Genomic DNA, 22,421 nt, shown 5'->3' with positions numbered 1-22,421 from the left:
CTGTTTGTGGCTTTTGGATGTCTGGTATACTCAGCCAGCTCCTCTCCTTGCCTTAGCTTTTTCAAAGGGTTTATGTGCAAGCATGTGTCCATGCTTTCATCATTTCCTTCTCTTTTTCTAAGAGGAAGTGGGACTGCACCTCTGGGGATTTCTGCAGATTCTCTTGTTTTGTCATGTGTGATGGCACTTTGCTGGGTCTCAACAGAGTATGCAGGAAGCGCCGCGGTTGGCATGGAGGGCTAGGCAAAGCAAGCAGGAACCTCCCTGTCTGCAGCAGGGTGCATGGGTTGCTGTGTCTGAGAATTGCAGAGCTTTGCTACTAGAGAGAGTGTCCTGCTACCACTGAGCTGGGAGAGGGGTGCAGGTTTGTTTGCAAGCCCAGCGAGGCGTTACACCTTCTTGAAAAACATTTGTTGTTGTTGTTGTTGTTCTTGTTGTGAGGTTACAAACTTTGATGAGTCAAAGGAGACAGAACTTGGTGAGTCAAAAGAGACAGAACTTAAATTCTGCAAAACCTGAGGATTTAGTTCTTCCCCTTTCCTCTCCTTCCCTCAGATTCACAGCCTGCACTATTTGACATGAGATCCTGTAGATACTTATATTTTTGCAGAACTGTGACGTCTTATGTAGCTGATTATATCACTGTGAATGCATACTATATCCTTGTGTATTCACGTGTCTGAGATGTACCACAGAGAAGTATTTATATATGAGTATCTCTGGATCCGTAAGGTGAGGATGTGTCTGTGTATATATATGTGGAAACTGCTGTGTGTTCTGCCTTCTTCCTGACATACTGGTTGCTATAGTGCAGTGATCTATTTGTGAACACCCAGAAGATCATTGCTATAGTTAAAAGAAACAGTGTTTCCTGGCCGTAACTTCCTGGGCAATCTCTTTGCCTGGAGCGCCAGCGTTAATTGATTTGGTCACATTCCTTGGGACTCTAGGAGTGACACTGTAACAGGAGCTTCCTCTAGTTTGTCGCTTTTTCCCACCAGCATATTAAATAATATTTAAAAATAGTTTTTCTATTTAAATCTAATGCATGTCTGTTATTCACCGTACATTTCAGTGCTTCAGCCATCTTTCTAACAGTCTGTCGAGCTGTGCAGTGTGTTGTGGCATTGTGTCCTGTGTTTGCTTCTCTAATATGTGCCATTCTTCTGCTCTTGCACATACATACACACATACATACACACATACATTTTCATTCACCTGCCCAGCCAGGGGTAATGTAGGAGACTGAAGTGGCAGCGCTGGAGTTCTGTCTGAACTGCCGTATTATTCTTTTTTTTCCTCCCTGCAGGTGTGAATGAGAGAGACTCTCTGCAGTATTTAGTGTCCAGTTGTACTGGCTCTGGTGAACAGCAGCGTCGCAATGCCCCCTCCTGCTGATATAGTGAAGGTGGCAATCGAGTGGCCAGGTGCCTACCCCAAGTTAATGGAAATAGATCAAGTAAGTGCCTGTGTATGTGTGTTCAGTTGGCCCTGTGCATAAATAAGCTCGTCTCTGCATGTTTGTGTCTCTGCTTTTCTGTTTACTTCCATGCACAAGTATTTTTTCTGTGAGTGCATGTGGGGTGGAAGGCGTTTTTTTTATAAGGGGTGTAACCCTCTTCCTCTCTTACTGCTTAATGGTTTTGATGTGTTTAGCTAGTTTCTTAATTTACTTTTTCTTTTAGAACAGCTGCTTAAATAAGGCATTTACTGCTTGTGTGACCCACTTAACACTTTTGTGCCTTAGTTTGTTCAGCTGTAAAGTTGTGGTAATGTTGTTACGTCTGGGTGGAAAGTCTTCAAATTTCTAGTCAGTGCTTTGCATTTGGAGTAGAATCATACTGAATGGCTGCAGCAAGTGCAGATTTTGGAACTTCAGTAGTGGTGCACAGTGAGCAGGAGAATCTTTACTGTTCCATACAGAAATCTCAGGGGTTGTTCTGTTTAGCTCGTTAGTTCTGATGCAATGGCCCCATAGACTGATTATATTCAGTGTACAGAAGTTAACAAATTCAAAATTTTGAATTAAAAACTCTTTTTAGGAAATTAGATGTGGGGGGGAACAAACCAAATCAAGTTATACAAGTGCTGTGTTTTATATTCTGGACTTCGCTGAGATTGTTTTTGTGGCATGTGTATTAAAAGGAACCTCTTTAATATTTAACAGCTTACTGATAACATTTTGAAATCCTACAGCGTTACCTGTTTAGAATTATTATTACTTCTGTAAATATTATTCTGAGTGAAAAAAAGCATTTCATGATGTGTTTTAGGCCCTAGTGTGTCTGGGGACTTAGTATATTATAAAGTTCTATTGGAGAGGAGAGCATTTGAATTCACACTGAAAATGTTTTACTGTAATGGGTTCATAATTTCTTCATGCAGTGCAATCAGTTTCACTCATAGTTAACTATTTTGTGGCACATGCCTGGGAAATTCCTATGGGAAATTTGGAGAAACATTGTTCTAGAGGGGAGCTAGAATAACAGCAGTCGAATTTTTAGCAGTCTGAAAGCCCCATTAGAGGAAAAGGGAGTTCCCAAGTGAAATCAAACTTTGTAGATTGATTTTTTTCACCTGCCAAGGTTTTCCATTTTCATTTGCTGAAATTTTTCAGTAGGCAAGGTAGAAATCTTTTGCCTTCTGGAGTGAAGAATGTTTTGCTTTTTTCTTATATAGCAAATGTTAGACATTGCACTCTGTGTTCAGGAAAAGATGCGTGTTAGTCATGATGAACCAAGTACAGTGGGGACGAAACTGAACAAATATTATGCAGTCTCCTTCCAAACAGCAGTAAAATAATACCAAAGTGATTGATTTTAATTTACAAAATAGCTTAAAGGAACTCTCATAAAACCCTCATACCTCATCTGAAATATTGGCTTACTTTCCTGAAACCTTGATTTTACTTTTATTATGTAAGACTTAGAGGAGACAAGAAAGATCAGTGCTGACGTATATTGGGTAGAACTCTTCAACACAACCTGCAAGTTGTCTGCAAGCCACTTTATGGGGAGGAGGAGGAAGAGTGAGAGCAAGTTTGAAAGGGAGAAGGCTAACAGCAGCCTTCTCCTGATGCAGAAGAAAATGAAGGAATGAAGTTTGAGAGTCACATCCCTCACCTTTCTGACATGGAACGATGGGAAAGAAACATGCCTTCCTACTGCCCCCGCACACAAACACATTTACCTTTTCAAGGTTGGGAGCAATGTGGGAATGAACCCTGAAAACGTATAGGGTGATACATGCTTCTAAGCACGCAGCTCTGCTTTTGATTCACTTAATGCTAACTTTTCCCCAATCTGTTTCCTTTAAAACATCTATTGAGTTGAAGAGCTGTAGTGGAGGAGATGATTCATACCTCAGATGGCTAGCTGTCGGAGATAATAAAGGAGAGGAGAGAAAAGGAAGGCAGAAAGAAATTACTTACCCATTGACCAGACACTGCAGCCAGTGCCTGTCTCCCAGGTGGGATCTGCTCATTTAGCCACCACTTAACATATATTCAGAAAATCCTAAAAGCTTTGCCATACCAGTTTCCTCCCTCTCTGATCCCCTACCAAGAAGAAAAACAGTATTTAAAAGAACAGCACTACATTATTATTTTAAAAAGAGCAACAGAAACCCCTCACCTTGCATGATGCAAGTTCTTTATCTTTTAGGGTACTAAGGGTATTCCAGAAATTGAAGTACAAATGCCATATAAGAGATCAGAAGAAAATCTGAGAGGTTTTTTGGGTTGCTTGTTGCATATACTTGGAAGCACTTATTTATATTCTGTTGCACTTTATCCCAATTTACCTGCTGTGTATATGCATGTTTTGCTTAGCAATGAAGAGAATATTTTCAAAGTGAGGAAATGTCGCTGTGAAACCTGAGCGATTGACAGTGGGGTAGTGGAATATGTTGGGCCTGAAAAGAACTCATGAGTATTTTTTCCACCAAATGTTATTAAATTTTACATTAAAAACCTCCTCTTCAGATGCATGACTTCTGACAATCTGGACTTCAGGAGGCATAGGGCTTTTTCAAGTTGAGGCTTCCCACTAAATATCTATAGGTTTGTCAGTCTGGGTTCATCGATGATGGTTTTAACTTTAATTAGTTAATTAGTCTCAGTTAGAGAGATTCTATGCTAGAAAAACTAATATATAATTAAGTGCCTTTTGGAACCAGCCTCTGTGCCTGCTTCCAGTGAATTAGAAAAAAGGTTTTCTGCTCATTCATTGCAATGTACTATTTGATGTCAGGGTTTTACAACTGCTTTTTTTTCCTGGAAAGTTGCTTTAAACAAGGAGGGCAAAACTGCCTATTATTTATTACTCTCTCTCTCTTGCCAGGTGGGGACTAATTAAGTTGCAGTAAACCTAGCAGCTGACTGATGCCTGTATGCATTAAAACTGATTTTAAATCACCTGCAAGCTAATGTACTTTTGTGCTTTCTCCTTGAGAGAGTTGACTGAATACAGTTACTCTCTTCTACAATACTTGTTTTGTTTTAGTTTTTTGTTTGTTTTTTTTTTAAATTTGATTTCCTTCCTACTTCCACCATTTTCCTCAATTATAAATTTGAAAAATTTATCCCCCCTGCATAAATCTGTACTAGCAGTATTAAAACTGTGGTCCAAATTAATTTTTAATGAAAAGATTTGATTGCGACTTTAAGACCTGGGTATAAGGATGATCTTTCACTCTTAAGTCTTCCTGTTGTGTAAGGGAAGGAATGGAAATGAGTTGGTGTCTGAATTTGCATCGGGATATTATTGTGGACTTTTTAGGGATGCAGTCTGGGGAAGAAATGAATGGTAGATGCTGACTGTCTGTTGTCTTTTTCTCCCAGTCTTCTGCCTCATTATTCTTGAAGATGTTAAAAGTAGGGCTGCACAGACTCTGTACAGGTGAACCAGGATGCTGGCTAGTCTATTCTGTCTTCTCTTTATTTGTCCCAGAAATAGCCATTTCATAAGAGGATATTATTTCTTGTGTTCACATGAAAAATTGCATGCTTTAATTTGTGCCCATTGTGTATAACTCATTCTTAGATGTTGGGGTTTTTTTACAGCACAGATTATTTTAGGTAAGCCAGTTCTAGTTTTAGGTTACCTGAATACTTTGTAGATTTACAGTTTCACTGTTCCTGCTGCAGGGGAATCAGCTTCCACAAGAGGCACAAGGTGGATATTTGAGGACAATATCTATTTTGGCTGATCCCATTTAAATCCACTCTTCTGTATTAACACAAGTTGTAATAAAACCTGATTTCTCTAAGCACTGGGATGAACTTCCTCAGCATTGGAGGTAAACAACTGTTTCTACAGAAAGAAACAGTGTATGATTAAACTTGGCCATACAGTCTCTTCCTCCAGGTTTACTTTTATCTATAAGATCATTAAACATGGATTAAATTAGCAGATGTGAATCTTTATGCTGGCAAAAAAAAAAAGCTGTGTTTTCTTTTCAAAGCACAAACCTGTTACAGTAGGCAAAATTTACAGGAGTACTGTCGTATGACAATTTCATGTTAATACAAATGCAGCACATGGGAGGAACCACAGGCTTCTTTACATTTATGTTCTGTCTAATGTTTGGATTTAGTCAACAATTTTATCTTTCAAGAGTGTCTTTCAAGTTATCTCTTCTGGTTGTTTTTTATTTCTTTATAGAAGTCATTGTACTTCATCATCATCATGGCTAGGCTTCGTGAACGAAGATTTGAGAAGGGCTCTACCCACTTTTGTTACAAGCGCACTGGTGGCTAAAAAGGCCAATGCGAGATAGACAAGTCCGGTTGCAAAAGGCGCAGCAGAAGGACTCCTTAGGAGGTATATTCTGCAAGGCTTGATTCTTTCTGCGTTATCTTTTCTCCTCAAGAGTGATCCTGCGTGCTTTCTCAAAGGAAGCAGCAGCGTTATAGATGGTGTGTCTCCAGACCTCCCGATTGGAGGCCAGAGTAGACCAGTGATGATGATCAATATGGCCAAGGCTGAGATGTTTCAGGGAGTCCTTGTATCTTCTCTTCGGGGCTCCTCTCTTGTCGCAGCCGGTGGCAAGTTCACCATAAAGCAAGATCTTAGGGAGGCGGTGGTCCTTCATCCTTGAGACGTGTCCTGCCCAGCGCAGCTGTGTTCTCAGCAACATGGCCTCAATACTTGTGACTGCTGCTTGTTCAAGAACAGATGTATTAGTCACATAATCTGACCAGTGGATGTTTAGAATTGTACGGAGACAGTGTTGATGGAAGCATCTAAGAGTCGCAGGTGGTGGCAATAGATGACCCATGATTCGGATCCATATAAGAGAGTAGACAGCACTATGGCTTTTGTAAACATTGATCTTTGTACTTTTCTTCAAGTGTTTATTTCACCAAACTCTTTTATGGAGTCTTCCGAAAGCTCTATGTGCCTTTGCTAACCTGTTGTCTGTCTCTCTGTCAATCTTACCATCCGAGGAGATGAGGCTGCCTAGGTAATTAAACTGCTGGACTGATTTGAGCTCTGATTCGCCAATGGTGATATGGGGATGATGGAAGACTTCCTGAGGTGCAGGTTGATAGAAGACTTCTGTTTTCTTTAAGCTGACTTCCAGCCCAAAAAGCACAGGAACCTCTGCAAAGCAGGATGTTAAATGCTGAAGAGCTGCTTCTGTGTGGGCAACAAGGGCGGCATCATCAGCATAGAGCAGCTCCCGGACAAGATGATTTAAGGTCTTAGTGTGGGCCTTCAGTCGCCTTAGGTTGAATAGGCTTCCATCGGTACAATATCGAATGTAGATACTGTCCTGATCATCGAGGTCTGCCGTGGCCCTTTGGAGCATCATGCTGAAGAAGATTGTGAATAGAGTTGGTGCAAGAACGCAACCTTGTTTCACACCATTGGTTATTAGAAAGGGCTCAGAAAGTGCCTCGCCATATCTGACTTGGCCATACTGATCCTCTTGAAGTAAGATGATCATTTTAAGGAACTTGGAACATTGTACTTCACTGCATATTAAAAGAACACCAATAAGGCTTTGTTTCTTTTAAAGGGAACTTTCAGACCTAAATCTGGACCCTTGGGCATTGTTAATTGATTTAGTGCAGTGTTTCTCAAACTGTGAGGAGAAATGTAGTTCAAAAAGGATTGTGAGATTCTTAATTAGAGAAAAGAAAGTGGCGCATCGCTTCTGCCATGTGAGTAGAGTAAGAATAGCTGATTTCTGCAAGTGCTGTCACTAGTAATAGCAGTGTACTGATACAAACCTAGCATCACAAATCTAAACATATGCAATATTAGTGAGCACCAGCATCATTCAAGTGGTGAAGAAGAAGAGGATATTGACATCTCGCCGTACTGTAAAGTGTTGCTCCCTGTGCTTCATTATGGCTCCAGACTCTGACTCCCACAAAATCAAGGGGTTTAGTGCTGAGAGGATGAAGAGAGGGTCTCTTGTCTCCTTCCCACAAACTTGCAAATTTATATGAACTCTTACCCAGAAAGTGTAATGGTACTGCAGTAGCTGTAACTAGTGATGCTTTTTGGTATGAATATTGTAAAGGTTTCCAATGTTATTGCACATCCTGAGTTTAAAGTAGTCAAGGGAAATGTCAGTGCCTTTAACAGCTGACAAGATCTCAGCTACTTGAAGAGAGAGGACTATGAAGTAGCTTGTGGGGAGAGGAAAAAAAAAATTTAAAAAAAAAATCTTACACTGACTTACAGAAGTGTTCCTTGCTTGGATTTGCTACCAGCAGCTCTTTCTGTCAGATTGAAGAAGAGAGTTAGTGCTTGAGTTCGACCACTGCAGCTGTATCTCAGTCATTCTGAAGGAGAATATTGGTTGCTGCTGATGGAGGACTTACTCAAAGATAGATGAGCCAAAAGGTGGTTACCTATTCAAAAAGAACTGAAAAACACTGAGGTAGCTTAAGCCAATTTGCTAAAGGTAAGGCTTACTTAAAATCAACTTTTAGGTGCTAAACAGATGCTAACAATCATAAAATGAGTTTTATTGCTCCTTGTACCTGTCATATTTCAGCTTGACAAAATCAAAGATGAAACTGTTCAAGCATAGTGAAAATATTTGACATAGTGAACATAGTGAAAATATTTGACAGCTTTCTAGTACTTGCAATTTTGTTACCATCAGGGATTATTAATAGAATTTGTAAGGAAATTGTACTCACTATCCTAATGTGATTTTTTTTTTCATTTTCTTTGTTGGACTAATGAAAGGTCTCAGTTTTTTATTTTTATTTATTTTTTAAAAGCTGTTCAACAGCAAGAATAACCTTGGAAACAATAATCCAGATATTTTAGTGCATTGGATATAATTCAGTGTACTCACTTGTATAGTGCTTTGTTAACATCATATACCAATTATTGTTAAAAGCAATAGGTTTTGGAAAATATAATTTCTTTTCTTACAAAACTGTGGCATTGGAATATTCATCATTAGACCTCCAGTTCTTTGATGTGGTGGCAGCCATCCATCCTGGATAAAAAGGGCGATGTTATTGTCACATTTAACATTTTATTAGTCTGTCTTGTCCAAAGCCATTTTCCCACTGGTTGGTTGGAGTCTTTCAAGACTGTGAACTCGTGTCCTGTGGTGTGTGGCTGGAACCTCATCACTGAAAAATACATAAAAATTCTGTCTTACTAGTTCTATTTAATACAGATACTGCAGCAAAGCTTAATAGGTGGAAGAGGAAATAGCTGTGGAGAAGGGTTAGAATTTGTAAAAGGGAGGGGTAAATAATTAGAAATGTTTAGTGAATTGCAGTCTAATGGATACAATTTATGCTTTCTACTTGGTGCTATTTTCTAGGTTAAGAAACTTAAATGCAGTAGACAGTAATATATATATATATGTATTTTGTTGTTAAATAGATGTGCAAGTAGAGCCAGGTTATACTTAAAGTCCTGCAGAAATAGTGTCCCAGTGTTCCTGATCTCCAACATAAAGGAAGTTCAGGAAATAATATTTTAGGAAAGAGATAAAACACTTTGTTAATTCTGTCCTTGATTTTTGTGGGCTTGTGGTGTTTTTTTGGGTTTGGGTTTGGTTTGGTTTGTCTCTTTTTTTCTTCCTGTCTCTGATTTGCTAGCTCTATAGTGCTAGCCAGAACCTCCCCACTGGAGCCTGAATTTTACTGCCTGCAACTGATGACATTTTCAAGATGAAGGCTAAACATGAGTTTAAGATTGTTGCATCCATAAATTTTTTTAAGAATCAGCAGGAGTCTCATCTCTTAAGTTAATTCTGCTGTATCTAAAGGAAATGTGTAATGACCCGATTTCTGGAGTTACACACCAATGAATTAATTCACATTCTGGCCGGTTGGAGTATCCAGGTGCACTTTAGGATTCACTTACAGTCTCCTTATAGAAATCCAAGATTGTAGTACAAAAGAAACTAATACTAAAAATACCATTGTATAAATTTTTTGTGGCTTCATTTAGAAATTTCTTCTCTGATGGGACAGCAGTGTGTCCATAATGAGCTGTAGGTTTGGGGTTTCTTCATTCAGTCTTCAAAGGTGTGCTCTCTTAGTAGGTTGTGTGAAGAACCACATCTTAAAGCCCTGGTTTGTATTTTAAACAGTATTTTAGCTGTATTTCAATATGTGGTGCAAGTATGTTGCATGCAAACATGCTGTAACCCACAGCTGAAGATCCCTAGGTGCTTTGTAACTTTTCAGTACTCTTGACTTGGAGTTTTTAATGTCCCTATTTATATTTGAGGAAACAGGAAATGTTATGGCTTATTAGGACACTAGATGAGCAGTAAGAACTATCTGTAAAATTCTGTTTGTTTGGTTTTTTTTGTTTGTTTGGGTGTTTTGTTTGTTTGAGGTTTTTTGTTAATCGCGTTATATTTTGCTGCTTCCTTGTTGTACAGTCACTGTAACATCCTAAACATATGATCTGTGAGTCAATCCTTAGATCTGGTGAAATGCAGACTTAGGAGTGAGGATCTCTTTGGAGGTGAGAAGAGAGTAACTGAGGAAGCTGCAGCTGAGAGTGAAGTGGGAGAGGACATGAATACCTGGGCTTCCCCGAGTCTTGTGCTCTCTGCAGAACCCCAACTGCTATATTTATACCAAAATGTTGCTACTGACGTGTTAAAGGTACCACTTTAAGAGCTGTGAACTAAGCTGACAAAAGCTCTCTCCCATCAGCATCTGCTCTTGTTGAGGATTTTGCCTTTTGACTATGGGGTGCGAATGTTTCCTGCCCTGGGTTGTGATGCTGCACTGACAAAACTGCGTGTTGTTGACCAGACCTTGGCTGGGTTTTATGGTATCTGTTACTACAGCATTGAGGTGTCTGTGTTCTCAGGTATTCACTCTCTCTGGTGCTCTCCTGAGTTAGGGAAATCCTCTCCTTCCTCTTTTACAGATGCCTGATGATTAATTAACAAGTCTGGTCTAACCAAAACTCCATTGTAGTCAATGGAAAGAGGTGATTCCTAAAGTTTAGAGCAGGTTGAGGAGGCTGAAATCCAAAGCACTCCAGTACTTCCACCTTACAGAAGACCTTTCCTCTTACACCATGAGAAACCAGTGAAGTAGTGAGTGAAGGATCCAGGTGTCCTGGCATCTGTTGTTTGCCAATGGACAGTCCTACTTCTAATTCTGTGGACCCTTGTGCATGACAGTAACAGACGAAGCCTCCACTGATTGTGAAAGAGGTGTTTTTCTGGCTTTTTATAGCCATTAAAAAGACTTTTGCACTGAAAGATTTGTTAGTAGAATGATAGCATTAATTATAAGACAAAATGGTATATTTACTGCTTGAAATTCTGTTTTTTGACAGAGGCACAGATAACTTTTTTTTTCCTTAATGCTGAGTGTTTCCCACTAACAGATGTGCTGCATCTGCACTTTTTTTTTCTTTTTTTGTTTTGGTGATAGGCTTAAAGACAGCAAGGGCTAAAGTGTTTTCTTGTCACTTCTGTGGTTAAAAGGTGTCAGATGGGGAGAGTGATGTCCCAGTCATGGTCCAAAAAACCCAGAAACCACAACCCAACAAACAACTTTAAGGAAAGAAAAAGCAATGCATCTCTCTTAGCCATGTGGAAAGGAAAGATATTCAGATTTGGCCTAAAATAAACCTATATACAATTTTCTGGTATAGCACAATCAGAGTATATCAGAACTGCACATACAACACAGGTTTCTGCCCAGATTTAGGCTTCTGTCCTGCTTACAGTTTGCCATTGCACATACACACACACTTGCTATTTGATCTAGAAGTGCTTTAAACCCAGGTTGGTGTACTGGTGGCTTGAACTGGACCTAGGGCTTGGTCAGCACTAGCCTACTGGATATTCTTTGCTTTCTTTTGCTCATCTCGTGATTTCCCCAGAACAAAACAGTGGCCTGGACTCACACAGCCTACACTCTGGCATGCCTGTGCTTTGTACTTCCTGGTGACTGGTTCCCTATGGGTCCTCCATAGGTATAGGCATGAAAGGATGAAACTAGTGAGGAGATTGAAGTGGGAAATCTCAGTCTCTGTTCTGCAAGTTACTTTAGAAGTGCTACCAAATATTGCACAAGTAACAAGAGCAGGTACACAAGAAGAGAGAGTTAGGTATCTGTGTTCATCTTAGAAAACAAAACTTGTAGACATGATGTGAGACACATGCAGGTGAGCACAGAAGGAGTGACTAGGTATTACTGCATGGTGAATGTCATTAGGGGTACAGCTAGCCAGCATCTCAGACACCTGTGCTAACCAGTCAATGCACATAAACCTTTACCAGGTGCGTAAATTCACATTGGCTCCAGTGCTGCCTATGCTCTGTATCATTGTCAGGATTCTCCCCTTTTGTGCAGATCAGTAAGTTGCAAGGCCATAATACCCCCTTGTCATTTCCTACTTGATTTCAGCTATCAATTTAATACCTACCCTAGGAAAATAATTTTATACTAACCAATGTGTTCAGTGCAGATACTGTGATAAGTCAGCTGAAGAGGTCATCTCCTGTAGGGAGCACAAGGTTTACTTTGATCTTTGTTATTTTGTGCATTAAAGCTACAGTCTGATCTTCTTAGAGCTTTAAATGAGCATCTCTGCATGTGTAAAAGCACACTTTATTTTGCTAGTCTAGGAGAGGACATGGAGACAAAATGTAAAACAAAACCAAAATATGCTAGCACAAAAAATTTCTATGAAGGAAAATCTTTGAAATATTTTTGGACTGATTTTAAGGAATTCTTTGAAGTACATTGACTAATAAGGTAAATTTGACTTTTTGGAACTGTAAATGCAGCAGAGATATGTAATTTTCCTTATATGTAATTTTATTAAGATTAAGGTAACAAAGCCTTCAAATCTATTCTCTTTAACATCAGGCAAATATTTAGAGCCGGGGGGAAAAAAAGTGCCTTTGAACGGCCTGCCAAGTGGATGTACTCTGCAGAGAACGGAGATAGACTTTTACCTCATTTTTCATGGTTCAAAAAGAAAAAAAGAAAATATAACAGCTCACTTTTCTTTGTCTTCTAGTACTGCTGCATTCCTATATGTGCAGTAAACAGTCGAGTCCTGTCACTGCTACCCAAACATAGTTACGTCTTTCAGCTTTCACTAGCAGGACTGCGAAAGGGATTCTGGAAGTGGCTGTGAACTGGCTGGGAAGGGGCCGCGGGAGCTGGTCGCTCATCCGCCTGTCACTCCCGGAGCAAAGAAGGGTTTTATTGGCAAGGAGGCCTGGCTGTGCACAGGCAGGGTGGCAGTACTGCTGCTGCTGTCAGCTCGGAGTGCTGCCGGCCCAGAGTCTTCCCACAGGCTGTGCTTGCCAACCAGGCTCTTCCTGGGTGATTGCAGAGGGAATCATAGCAGCCACTGCCTGCTTTCAGTGTCATCCCACTTACAGCTGTGAACAGCGTACTACTGGCAATTTATCTGCCTGGTAGAGAAGCGAAAAGAATTTTGTTTGGAGACTTACGTGTAGGGGGAGTGCAGCCCAAGGGATTATTAGGAGCAGCAGCTTATTAGCATTGCAGTGGTATTTATTTTACATTTATTAATATGTAAAGTGTTATCAGATCACTAAATGCAAATTCTGTATCCCAGAAGAGTTCCACCTTTTTTATCCTGTTGATTTTTTTCATCAGGATTTGTGTTTAGTCACATTAGTGCCACGGCAGTAGTGTCATAGGAGGGCAAAACTGTACCATAAGAGGCTGGCTTTAATATTGTTAATAGTTTTTGTTATTGAGGATCTATTTGTTGCTTTTTTAACTGTTCCTTACAGGTTCTAATTGACTTGTGGGGTTTTTATGTTTGGGGTTTTTTTCCCAAGTTTTTAGTCTCGAATGTCATATAATAATGCAGATGTGGTATAGAATAGGCAAAGGGGAAAGGAGATGAATAGGATTGACAAAGGACATAAAAGTTGATGGTGTAGAGAATTTAGCAGTACCAAAATAATGATTTGGAAAGTAATTTAATCCAATCTTCCCAGTATTTATATTATTGCTAAGTTTGGTTATTACAGTGTCTTTTTGTCATAGTTTCCAATGGGAAACTGTAGGTCCTGTGGGAAATAATGGGGAGGAGAAGCAATTACTCGTTTTGTCTTCCATTGTATTGAATCTGTTAGCTGATTTATGTTTACTTTATAAAAGGAATTAATAACCCAGATAAAATTTTGTCAAAATATGGACATATCAAAACAGGACCCACAGTAGCATCCGGAGGAGAAGGGCATGCAGCCTACAGAGCTGTGTGCTCTGCCTGGCAATAGTTTACCTACAGACTGGCAAACATGCTGGATGGCAAACTGGAGTTAACCAGCTCCAGACAAACCTATGCTCCCCCCTCTATCCCTCCCAAAAAATGAGGTTTTCTTTTTTTGGGGAACGATAGAGGGAAGAGAGCAGTTGAAAGCAGGGATTGCTTTCACAGGATTGCAGAAAAAACCCTTGTGAAAGAGGACAACAGGTCAAAGCAGCTGCACATAAAAGACACAGTAATCCAGACTGAGGAACTGATCAGTCCAAAAAACTGAGGGGGGAAAAACCCACACTTTCTATCTCACGTGAGCTGCCTGATCTGCTTCACAGTGTGGATAGAGCTGTGCAAGGAGCTGAGTCAGCACAACAGACAGAAGCTGCTGTGGAGAAGGGGCATGTTAGCTGCTGCAGAATAGAGCAGTTTCACACTTCTGCCTTTTCTCCCATGTGCTGGTATTTGCTAGTCATTTAGGTACATAGCAAGGCAGATCAGGAAATTGGTCCTGGTGAAAACTAATTTTTTTTCCCTTTTACTGGCCAATTTTTAGTTTGAATAACTTCTGTGGTATGGATCATCTTGGCTGTTCGTGTGAAAATAGTAATAGCAGTGAAAGGGGAAGGATGGAAACCAAGGACTGAGACACTGTGGCAAGCAGAAGCAGAATCCTTTCGGCAGGTGCTTTCATTCAAGTTTTATTAAAATGGTCTTGTGTTATGTTTTTACCTGTTTATATACTGGCTTAGTTGACTGGACTATAAAATAACAAATCTTTCCCTGATCCTGACCTGACCAGGGAGTCTTGTCTCTGGTTTTCTCTCTGTGCAGTGATGCAGTACAGAAAACAAATTGAATGGAAAAATAGTTCTTCCTCCACATAATGCACCCATATGCTGAGTTAATTTTTAAACTAATAATTTTCTATAAAAATTAAAGGGAAACAGCTTGTTTTGACTACAGTATTGACTTATGGTTGGGTTTATGATTTTTTTGTATTTTGTTTGTTTTATTTGCTTTTTAAGAATTCAGTGAACTGTCATTATTGGAAGTTACTAGAGAGGGGGATCCTATGCTGTTTAGGTGATTTGGGAAATTTTTGTGAAGCAGCAGATCTGTGTGACATTGTGTGGTCATCCAGTCTTGGAAAAAAAAAGACTCAGTAGTCACACAGCTGGTAAAGTTCAGTGTGTTTCTTTTTGCCATGCAACTTAATCTATGTTTGGGATATAAAAGTGTGTTTTCTTTTAGCCAGAAATCTTCTAAAAACACTTGTGTGTGCACCCTGTGTTTATAACAAAGTTCAAAGCATTGCAACATCACCAGGCTAGACTGTTGTGGGGTTTTTTTTCTATTTTGGGACCCAAAGCAAGAGAGCTCTTTTCAGTCAGTCCAAATGCTCGTGTCCACAGATGTAGAGAATAAAGCAGAACTGATACATCTGGGATCTTAACACCTTCCAGCTGGTGTTTTATCAGAGGGGAACCTGCATGTGTGTACTTAAGAGAGAGGATTACTGTCATCATATCACCATATCTGAAAGGGACAAAAGAAGGTTTAAAAATACTGAATGTCTTCTTGCTTCAGATGTCATTCCTGGAAAATGCCCGTGTTGATATCTAAATCTTCTGTTTCTGTTGGATAATGAGATGCAGTGTACACAAAAGACCCTTTGATTTGTCAGTTGAGAAGCTGAGTTTATGTCATATGGGCAAAGGTTGACAAAAAGGACTGATAATGTCATCATGCATATGTGTAGAATTGCTGTCTTTATAGTTTACCAGACCAAAGCAGCAGAAAATTTTGGGATCCCACCAAACTTTATGTTAAACAAAAAATGAAATACTACTTACTTGTTTTGTTTCTTGCAGTTACTGGCTTTGAAATCATATTTTAAGAGCTCAGAGATATTCTAGTTTGGTAATTTGGTTTTTTCTTTCTTTTTTTTCATTAACCAGAAAAAGCCACTGTCCTCAATAATAAAAGAAGTCTGTGATGGGTAAGTTCTGCCATATAGTACTTACTATATACTGTACTTTTGGAAGTATTAAACCAATCAGGAGATAATTTTTTCCAAAGAAAATCTAGATATCTGGAATGACTAGTCATTAGTTTCTTAAATCTTGTTGTTCTATCTTCCGATTTGAATTTGCAGTGTGTTTTGGATCAATTGCTTGCAAGATGAGGTTCCTAACAAAGCAGGTTGAATCGTGTGGGTGACTCTAATTTAGCCTGTTTATTTCCTTCCTGCACAGAATGCATTTTACCCGCTCACTTTACACTTGTGGTTCCTGCAGTACATGGGTTAAGGGACTAAAGCCTCTGGCTTTGATTTTTGAGTACTTAGTCTAGTGGGTTCTGTAAGCTGGTCCAGTTGATGTGACAGTTCATATGAAACTGAAATGTTAATTGCAAGTTCTGCAATATGGACTAATAATTGACTAAGGCAAATACCTTGCTTTAATTTTAGTATGTTAATAAAATAAGCTGTTTTAAGCAAGTGCTACCGCACAGGAGAATCTAGTTTATATTCATCAAATTGCTACTGAGTTAAAAAGGTGATATTTTATGCGTAATGTAATGTATCAACCTAATAATATATGTGTTGGGTATTGTATAAGGTAACATGAAATCCTGGTACTGTAAATTTATTTTTTTTTTGGTCCATTTTAGTGATTTAGTGATCTTGCTTACTCCAAACAACAATCAATAGGATGTATTTGTACTGAAGTTTTCCCTTTGCAAGCATGCTTTTATCTTCATGGAACTCATAATTGAAAGCTATGGAAAAGTATGAGAAATACATGGGAATGACAGGTGCTCGTTTGGTCATAATAAAATTATGTGAAGGGTACTTTTTGAATTATTAAGATTTCATTTTGTGATTAATTTATTTTCATGTTTCTAAGGTGGTCTCTTGCAAATCATGATCAATTTGCACTGCAGCATGCTGATAGTTCTAATTTCTACATCACAGAGAAGGTGGGTAAATCATTCAATGCAATTCTTGCATAACCTCTAAAAATGTTTCCTACAATAATTTATATTAAATTAAAATATATGAAAATTTTTTTCCATAGTGCAGTGTCAGTGGGAGAGTAGATACTGGGAAACCTGACTTGATTTTTAACTGATTTCTTTTTATTTCGGAAAAGCAAAAAGAGTTTGAGTGTGTGTTTGAGACTTGAGCACTAACCCCTTCAACTTTGCTATTTGTGTGTGTTTAGTATTCTGCTAACAAGAGGTGTACAGGAAATTGAAATATTTAAAACGTGAAGGGCTCTTTGAAGTCTGAGAAGACCTTCAGTGCATCTCGCTTTCTTTTTTGGCTGATCAGGTTGAAATAAGTTTCAGTGACTGTATAATATTTGCTTTTCCTTCCTGCCTGCTGTCTTGTCCTTTCCAAGTTCTGTATGTTCTGTTGGCTTATTTTTTTGGTCCCCAGGTAGCGTGGCAATAGGTGATTCATCAAGTGATGCAATGATTTTAGCACAGTGTAATGAAATAGCTGTAGCTGTAATAAAAATGGAATGTCTAATCCAAATATGTGGGGACACGCTCATCTGAATGGGACCAAGCAGAACATTCATTCCTAGCATTACTGATAAAATTGCTGAAATTACAAAAAAAGATTGTTTGTAAGAGTGTACATGTAGTACCTCAGAGATAAAATTTCTAAGCAATGGGAGAAGAGCATTGTTTAAAACCTTCTGAAGTCTGCATGGAAATTCCATAACCTCAGTGGATTTTGAACTAAATAGGCATGAACTCAACTGCATAGATATAGGTGCCTCTTGCTTACCTTATTATCAGTTTAGTTTGGCTCGCCTTTAAGCAGAGGGATCTCTTGGTTTTGTTTTGCATTGTACAGTTCTTTAGGATTTGCTAATATAACTGAGACATGAAGTAAGTTTTGTCCTGCTGTAATTCTTACCTGCACCCAAGAAATAAAAGAAACTTAGGCATAGTTAAGCATTTAGAAAGACTAAATTTAGCAAGATAGCAAGAGCAGTTGCTCATAAGATAGTGCTGTGCTTTTTTTCTTTTTCTGGTAACAGACCAGACAACCTTCTCAATGTGTAACTTTTGTTTTGGGATCTTCCCTTTTTTTTGCTTGCTTGTGTAGTGGTCTGTTGTTTTTTTTTCCCTCTCCTTTCTTTTCAAGTTTCAGTTGACAGACACTTCAAAGGCCACTACAAGGAAACCTGTCAAAGTAATTACTGATTGCTGTGTTTTACCTCCACCCAAATTAAATACTGAGACTGTTTTGCTAATTGCCCTCAATGGTAACAGTTTTCCAATAAGACAGACACAACTGAACTTGCCTGTCAGCGTTTAAACCTCGATTGTACAGTGAGTATTTCCAAGAAGCCAGGACTGAGTGAATACTCCAGCTTGTTGGAGGCTTTTGTCCTGATGCAATTCGGGGAATATTCCAGTCTTTACCTCCACTTTTGGTGGATAGGATCCTGAAGCTTTGGAAGAGAGATGTTTTCTGTTCCACATAAGGCAGTCCAATGGCTTTTGGCTGCCTTTAACTTGCATTAAGGGTGGAAAATTATGGTCTTCTAGGACATTTTGGATTGTACTGCAGAGAGGACTTTGAGTTTGTTTATTCCCTACTGAAAATGTGCAGAGTGTCTGACTCTGAGTCACATAAATAAGAGAGAAGAGCTCTAAATGCCACCAGAATTACTCAGATGTCTGTGACTTTCATTAGATATTGTTCACTGTTTATCACTGCTTGTTGGATAGTTATAAAGAGAGGCTTATATAGGCCATCACCCCTTTGACATACTTTCCCTCATTTGTGTTCAATAGGATGTTGTTGCTTTCTGAATTAAAACATGAAAATCACCAGGCATGAGGACAAACACATGCACTTCAATGAAGTTACAACACTTAATAGTTAAAGACCACATTGCTTTAATCTGCCTCTTACTAAATGACACGAGCAGAACTTTTTTTGTTACAGTGAGAGCTTCCAATAAGTAAATATTTTTCACTGCTTTCAAAGGTGAATTATATGTCTGTACGTATGCAGACAACATTACCTTTAGTTCATGTCTCTCTGCAGAGACTGCCTTCCAGGTAGAGATGCCTCCTTAAAATATCCCCGTGTTTAAAGTTACCAGAAAGAAAAGCAAGTAAGGAATTCTTGTACAAAGTAACAAGACACTTCGAAGTGAAAATGTTACAAATGTTACATGGCTTACAGTTGTAGTTTTGGTTTTGGGTGGCAAACAGCGCATCTTTGTTTTGATTGTCAAATGCAGAACTCTATCTTTTGTAGCTGACCTATATTTCCCAATTATACTATACATAAATAAAAACAACACCCAAGCAATTCTGTGTTTTTTGGTTTTGTTTTTTTTTTTTTTCTGTATTGGTTGGAAAAAATGCCTCTACAGGAGTAGCAATAACTCCCTCAGGCAGCATAAGGGCAGTGTTTTAACAAATTTTGAGTTAGCCAGGGTTTCTACTAGAGATCGGGCTTATCATAGCAGATCCAGTTTGGTCTGCTGCCTCTGGGGTTCTATTTTGGCTATATCTGTGCCCCTGAAAATCCAGTGGAAATTATTAATTATATATTTTAGCCTTTTTTTGTAAAAATGAGAGAAGTAAAGTAAGAGGTTATGTGAAGAAGAAAACCAAGCAGGCACAGTGCCTAAGCTCAAGTCTGTCTGGTGTTTTGATCACAAAGTAATTGATTTTTAATTGTGTTAATAGATGTGTGGTTTTCTAAAGGCCTTGCTTATTGTGGAGGGGCATTTCTTTAGTAGGTCAAACATCTAAAAGCCTGACTTTTGAATCAGGATGTGCTAAATACTATAAAATAGGTATTAAAAAGTCACCTTTGCTTCAGTCTATCAAGGTTGTACCTTAGATGCTTGGGTACATCAGGCATAATAACTCAGGAGCACTATAGCCTGGGCAAGCTCAGGTTTAGAAGAAAGAAAAGCTACATGAAGAGTAGAAAATGCCTGTATAATTTTGTGTGCTGTGCATGTTCCTGGGCTGAAAACCACAGCTTGGATGACTGTTTGCTGTGTTCCTCTGCTGGCAGTCCTAGGAATCCAGGGACAGACATTCAAGTGGCTCATGCAGCACATTGGTGGGTATGTCTGGTCCCTTATCGCTGCTCACCTTTGGTCTTGCAGGCCATGGCCTTCTCTAGATCCATTTGTGGATCCAGTGTGTGGTTGTGGAAAAATGGTGTTCAAGCTGGTTTCACTGCTGGAGGCACCTGAGCAACTATCAGGAATAAAGGGCTGAGGGACTTTGTGGGCCAGTGCTGAGCTACAGTCAGGACACAGTGCTGAAAGTGGTGATATTTTCTCATGTTATCTTTTAAGTGCAAAGACATTCATCTGTCTATTGATTACAGTCCATTTTTATTGTCACAATTTTTTTGCATCTGATGCCTCTGAAGACTCCCTGTGGTTTTTTTTTCTTCTTTCCTATCTCCCACATTTCCCTTTCAGTCTTATTGCTTGAAGTGGAGGAAAGCAGACACTGAGTTCATTAATTTTGGGAGACTTTTAATTCTGTTTTGCAAGAAGAGCTGCCCCTACCTTCCTTTTGTTGTCTTTACTCAGCTTTGCACTGTGTTTGCAAATGGGACATCCTTTTACCCCCATATTCCCAAAGCTGAGAGCCTGGGTGAAGTTCCTGGTGCTTGTCCTTTCTCAAAGGTGCTTTTGCTTGTGGCCTGTTTTTTGCTGAACACAACCTGTAGTTGTATATTCATGTGAAATTCCAGGATGCCATTATAGGCTCCCTGTGTGGGAGTGTATGCAAATGACAGGGCGAGAAGTGAGCCACTTGTAGGGTTGGGGCTTTTTGATTTTTGTTCTTTTACATTTTCATGTTCATGTTTCACTGATTGATTGAATTTCATTGAGTTGAAAGTTTCTGATTCACTGAAGGACCAGTTGCTTCAGCTGAGAATGAAAAGTAGCAGGAAGACTAGTAACTGAAGAAATGTCTTAAGTGAGCTGTTTCATTTGCCAATTTGCATTACTATTCTTAATGGATTTGTTAATAATGCTACATAAATGATAGATTCCAGATTTGACCTGGATCAAACTATGCCCAGCTTTCCCTTTTCTCTGCCACAGATAAGACATGGTATTTCCTTCATATTCACAGACTTCTTACTATTTTGGGGCATCTGCACAGCCCTGCAGAAAGTCCCTACAGTAAGGGCAGCACAAGGAGTCAGAGTGGCTATGCTCCTCCCTGCTTGACGGATGCTGGGTAACACTGCCCTGGGAACTCGAGCAAAAAGTACTGGACACCAGTTTATTTTTCCAGTGAGCAGAAGTATAACTTGAGTATCCATATACTAAATCACTCTGAATCCTGCTTCATTGAGGCTGATTTCAAGAACAGTGGGTAGAGGTCATCCTTCTCTTAGCAAATTAGTTCTAGTCTTTAGGACTCATTTTGTAGGACTTTTGGTTTATACTAAATTTTCCAAAGAAAATAATTGTGTTCTGTCAACCTGTTGTACTTCCTGGCCCCAGCACAAACAGCCTAATTCTTTTTCTTGCCTCCTTTTTAAAAAGGTTTGACAATCTTCTATTTAGTTCCTCAGTTGCTCATCAAGGCTGATGATATGGATCAAGAGTTTTCTGAAAAAGCTGTATAGATATTTATTTTCTTTAATTAATTTTGTAATTTTGCCTCTCAAGCAATCACTAGAGAGGAAAGGCTCTGAAAAGGTTTGTCTTTATGTTACAGCACTTGAAGGTAAGTATGGCATACCACAGGCACAGTACAACCGTTTGGGTTCACCTGATAGTAAGCAGTTGTCTGTAAGGTTTGACTGACACAAAAATGTTCTTTAAATAATCTTTATACTTAAAGAACAAGCTATTTGGATGGGTAGTTTTCCAGAGGGCAGTGAACAAACATCACAGGCTACTGCTGAAAGAGGATGGTTCTGATTTCTTCTCCCCTTCCCCAGAAGATCCTACCACTTCATCTATGCTAGCTACAACATTTTTTTGACCATTTTTGAAGGTGGTGGCAAGGGGGGGGATAATTTTGTGCCACTTGAATTCATTAAATTTGCTTAATAAAAAGGCTGCCTGATCTGATGTAAGGATGAGGCAGGGCTCCTGAATCATGTCCAGGAATAGGCTTTAGAGAAGAAAGAAGTTAAAGAAAGGGTAGGAAGAGGAATGAAACTTTGCTCTTTTTAACAGCTGTGAGCTGTCTCTCCGTTGTTTCTGGAACTCATTTAAGCTGACGTAGAACAAACTATTTGTCAAATTCCGACTGTAGTCAAAAATGGGAAAGGAATATTTTTACCTGCAGTCCCTCTTGGATGAGAGGAAGGACACAGGAAAAGGCCTTAGGAGTGGGATGTATATGTTAGAGAACCACAAGCACCTGCAGGCTTCCCCTGAAGTTTCAGTACAGTTCCAAATGTGGTGCTTGCAAAAAGAGCTGCCCCACTTTCCTGCTTATACTATAGTGCTTAATCCTGTCTTTTACCATACACACTGGGCAAACCCCAAAATGGTACATTTTCATCTGGTTTAGCTCCCTTGTTGACTGATCAACCAGTTATACAATTGTCTATGCCACATAAAGCAGTAGTAGGAATGAGAAGGGGGATGAAAAGCAAGACCCTATGGTAGCAGACTGTGTTTTAATTTGGCAAAAGTAACTGTGAACCACAGTCTTGGC

General features: G+C 39.2%; 1 protein-coding gene across 2 annotated transcripts in view; it reads left to right on the top strand.

Annotated features, from left to right (window-relative positions):
• ELMO1 (engulfment and cell motility 1) overlaps nt 1–22,421 on the top strand; it is a 314,601-nt gene that overhangs the window by 51,017 nt on the left and 241,163 nt on the right. For both annotated transcript variants that reach the window (XM_027675681.1, XM_027675682.1), the window contains exons 3-5: nt 1,310–1,459; nt 15,680–15,720; nt 16,631–16,703. In XM_027675681.1, coding sequence (XP_027531482.1) covers nt 1,382–1,459; nt 15,680–15,720; nt 16,631–16,703 — 192 coding nt within the window. In that variant the 5' untranslated portion in view covers nt 1,310–1,381. The remainder of the gene's footprint in view (nt 1–1,309; nt 1,460–15,679; nt 15,721–16,630; nt 16,704–22,421) is intronic.

The sequence above is a fragment of the Neopelma chrysocephalum genome, unplaced genomic scaffold (assembly GCF_003984885.1).
Source record: "Neopelma chrysocephalum unplaced genomic scaffold, ASM398488v2 Primary Assembly neopelma1_26, whole genome shotgun sequence".
NCBI classification, from domain to species: Eukaryota; Metazoa; Chordata; class Aves; order Passeriformes; family Pipridae; genus Neopelma; species Neopelma chrysocephalum.
This window is presented reverse-complemented; position numbering and strand designations above follow the sequence as displayed.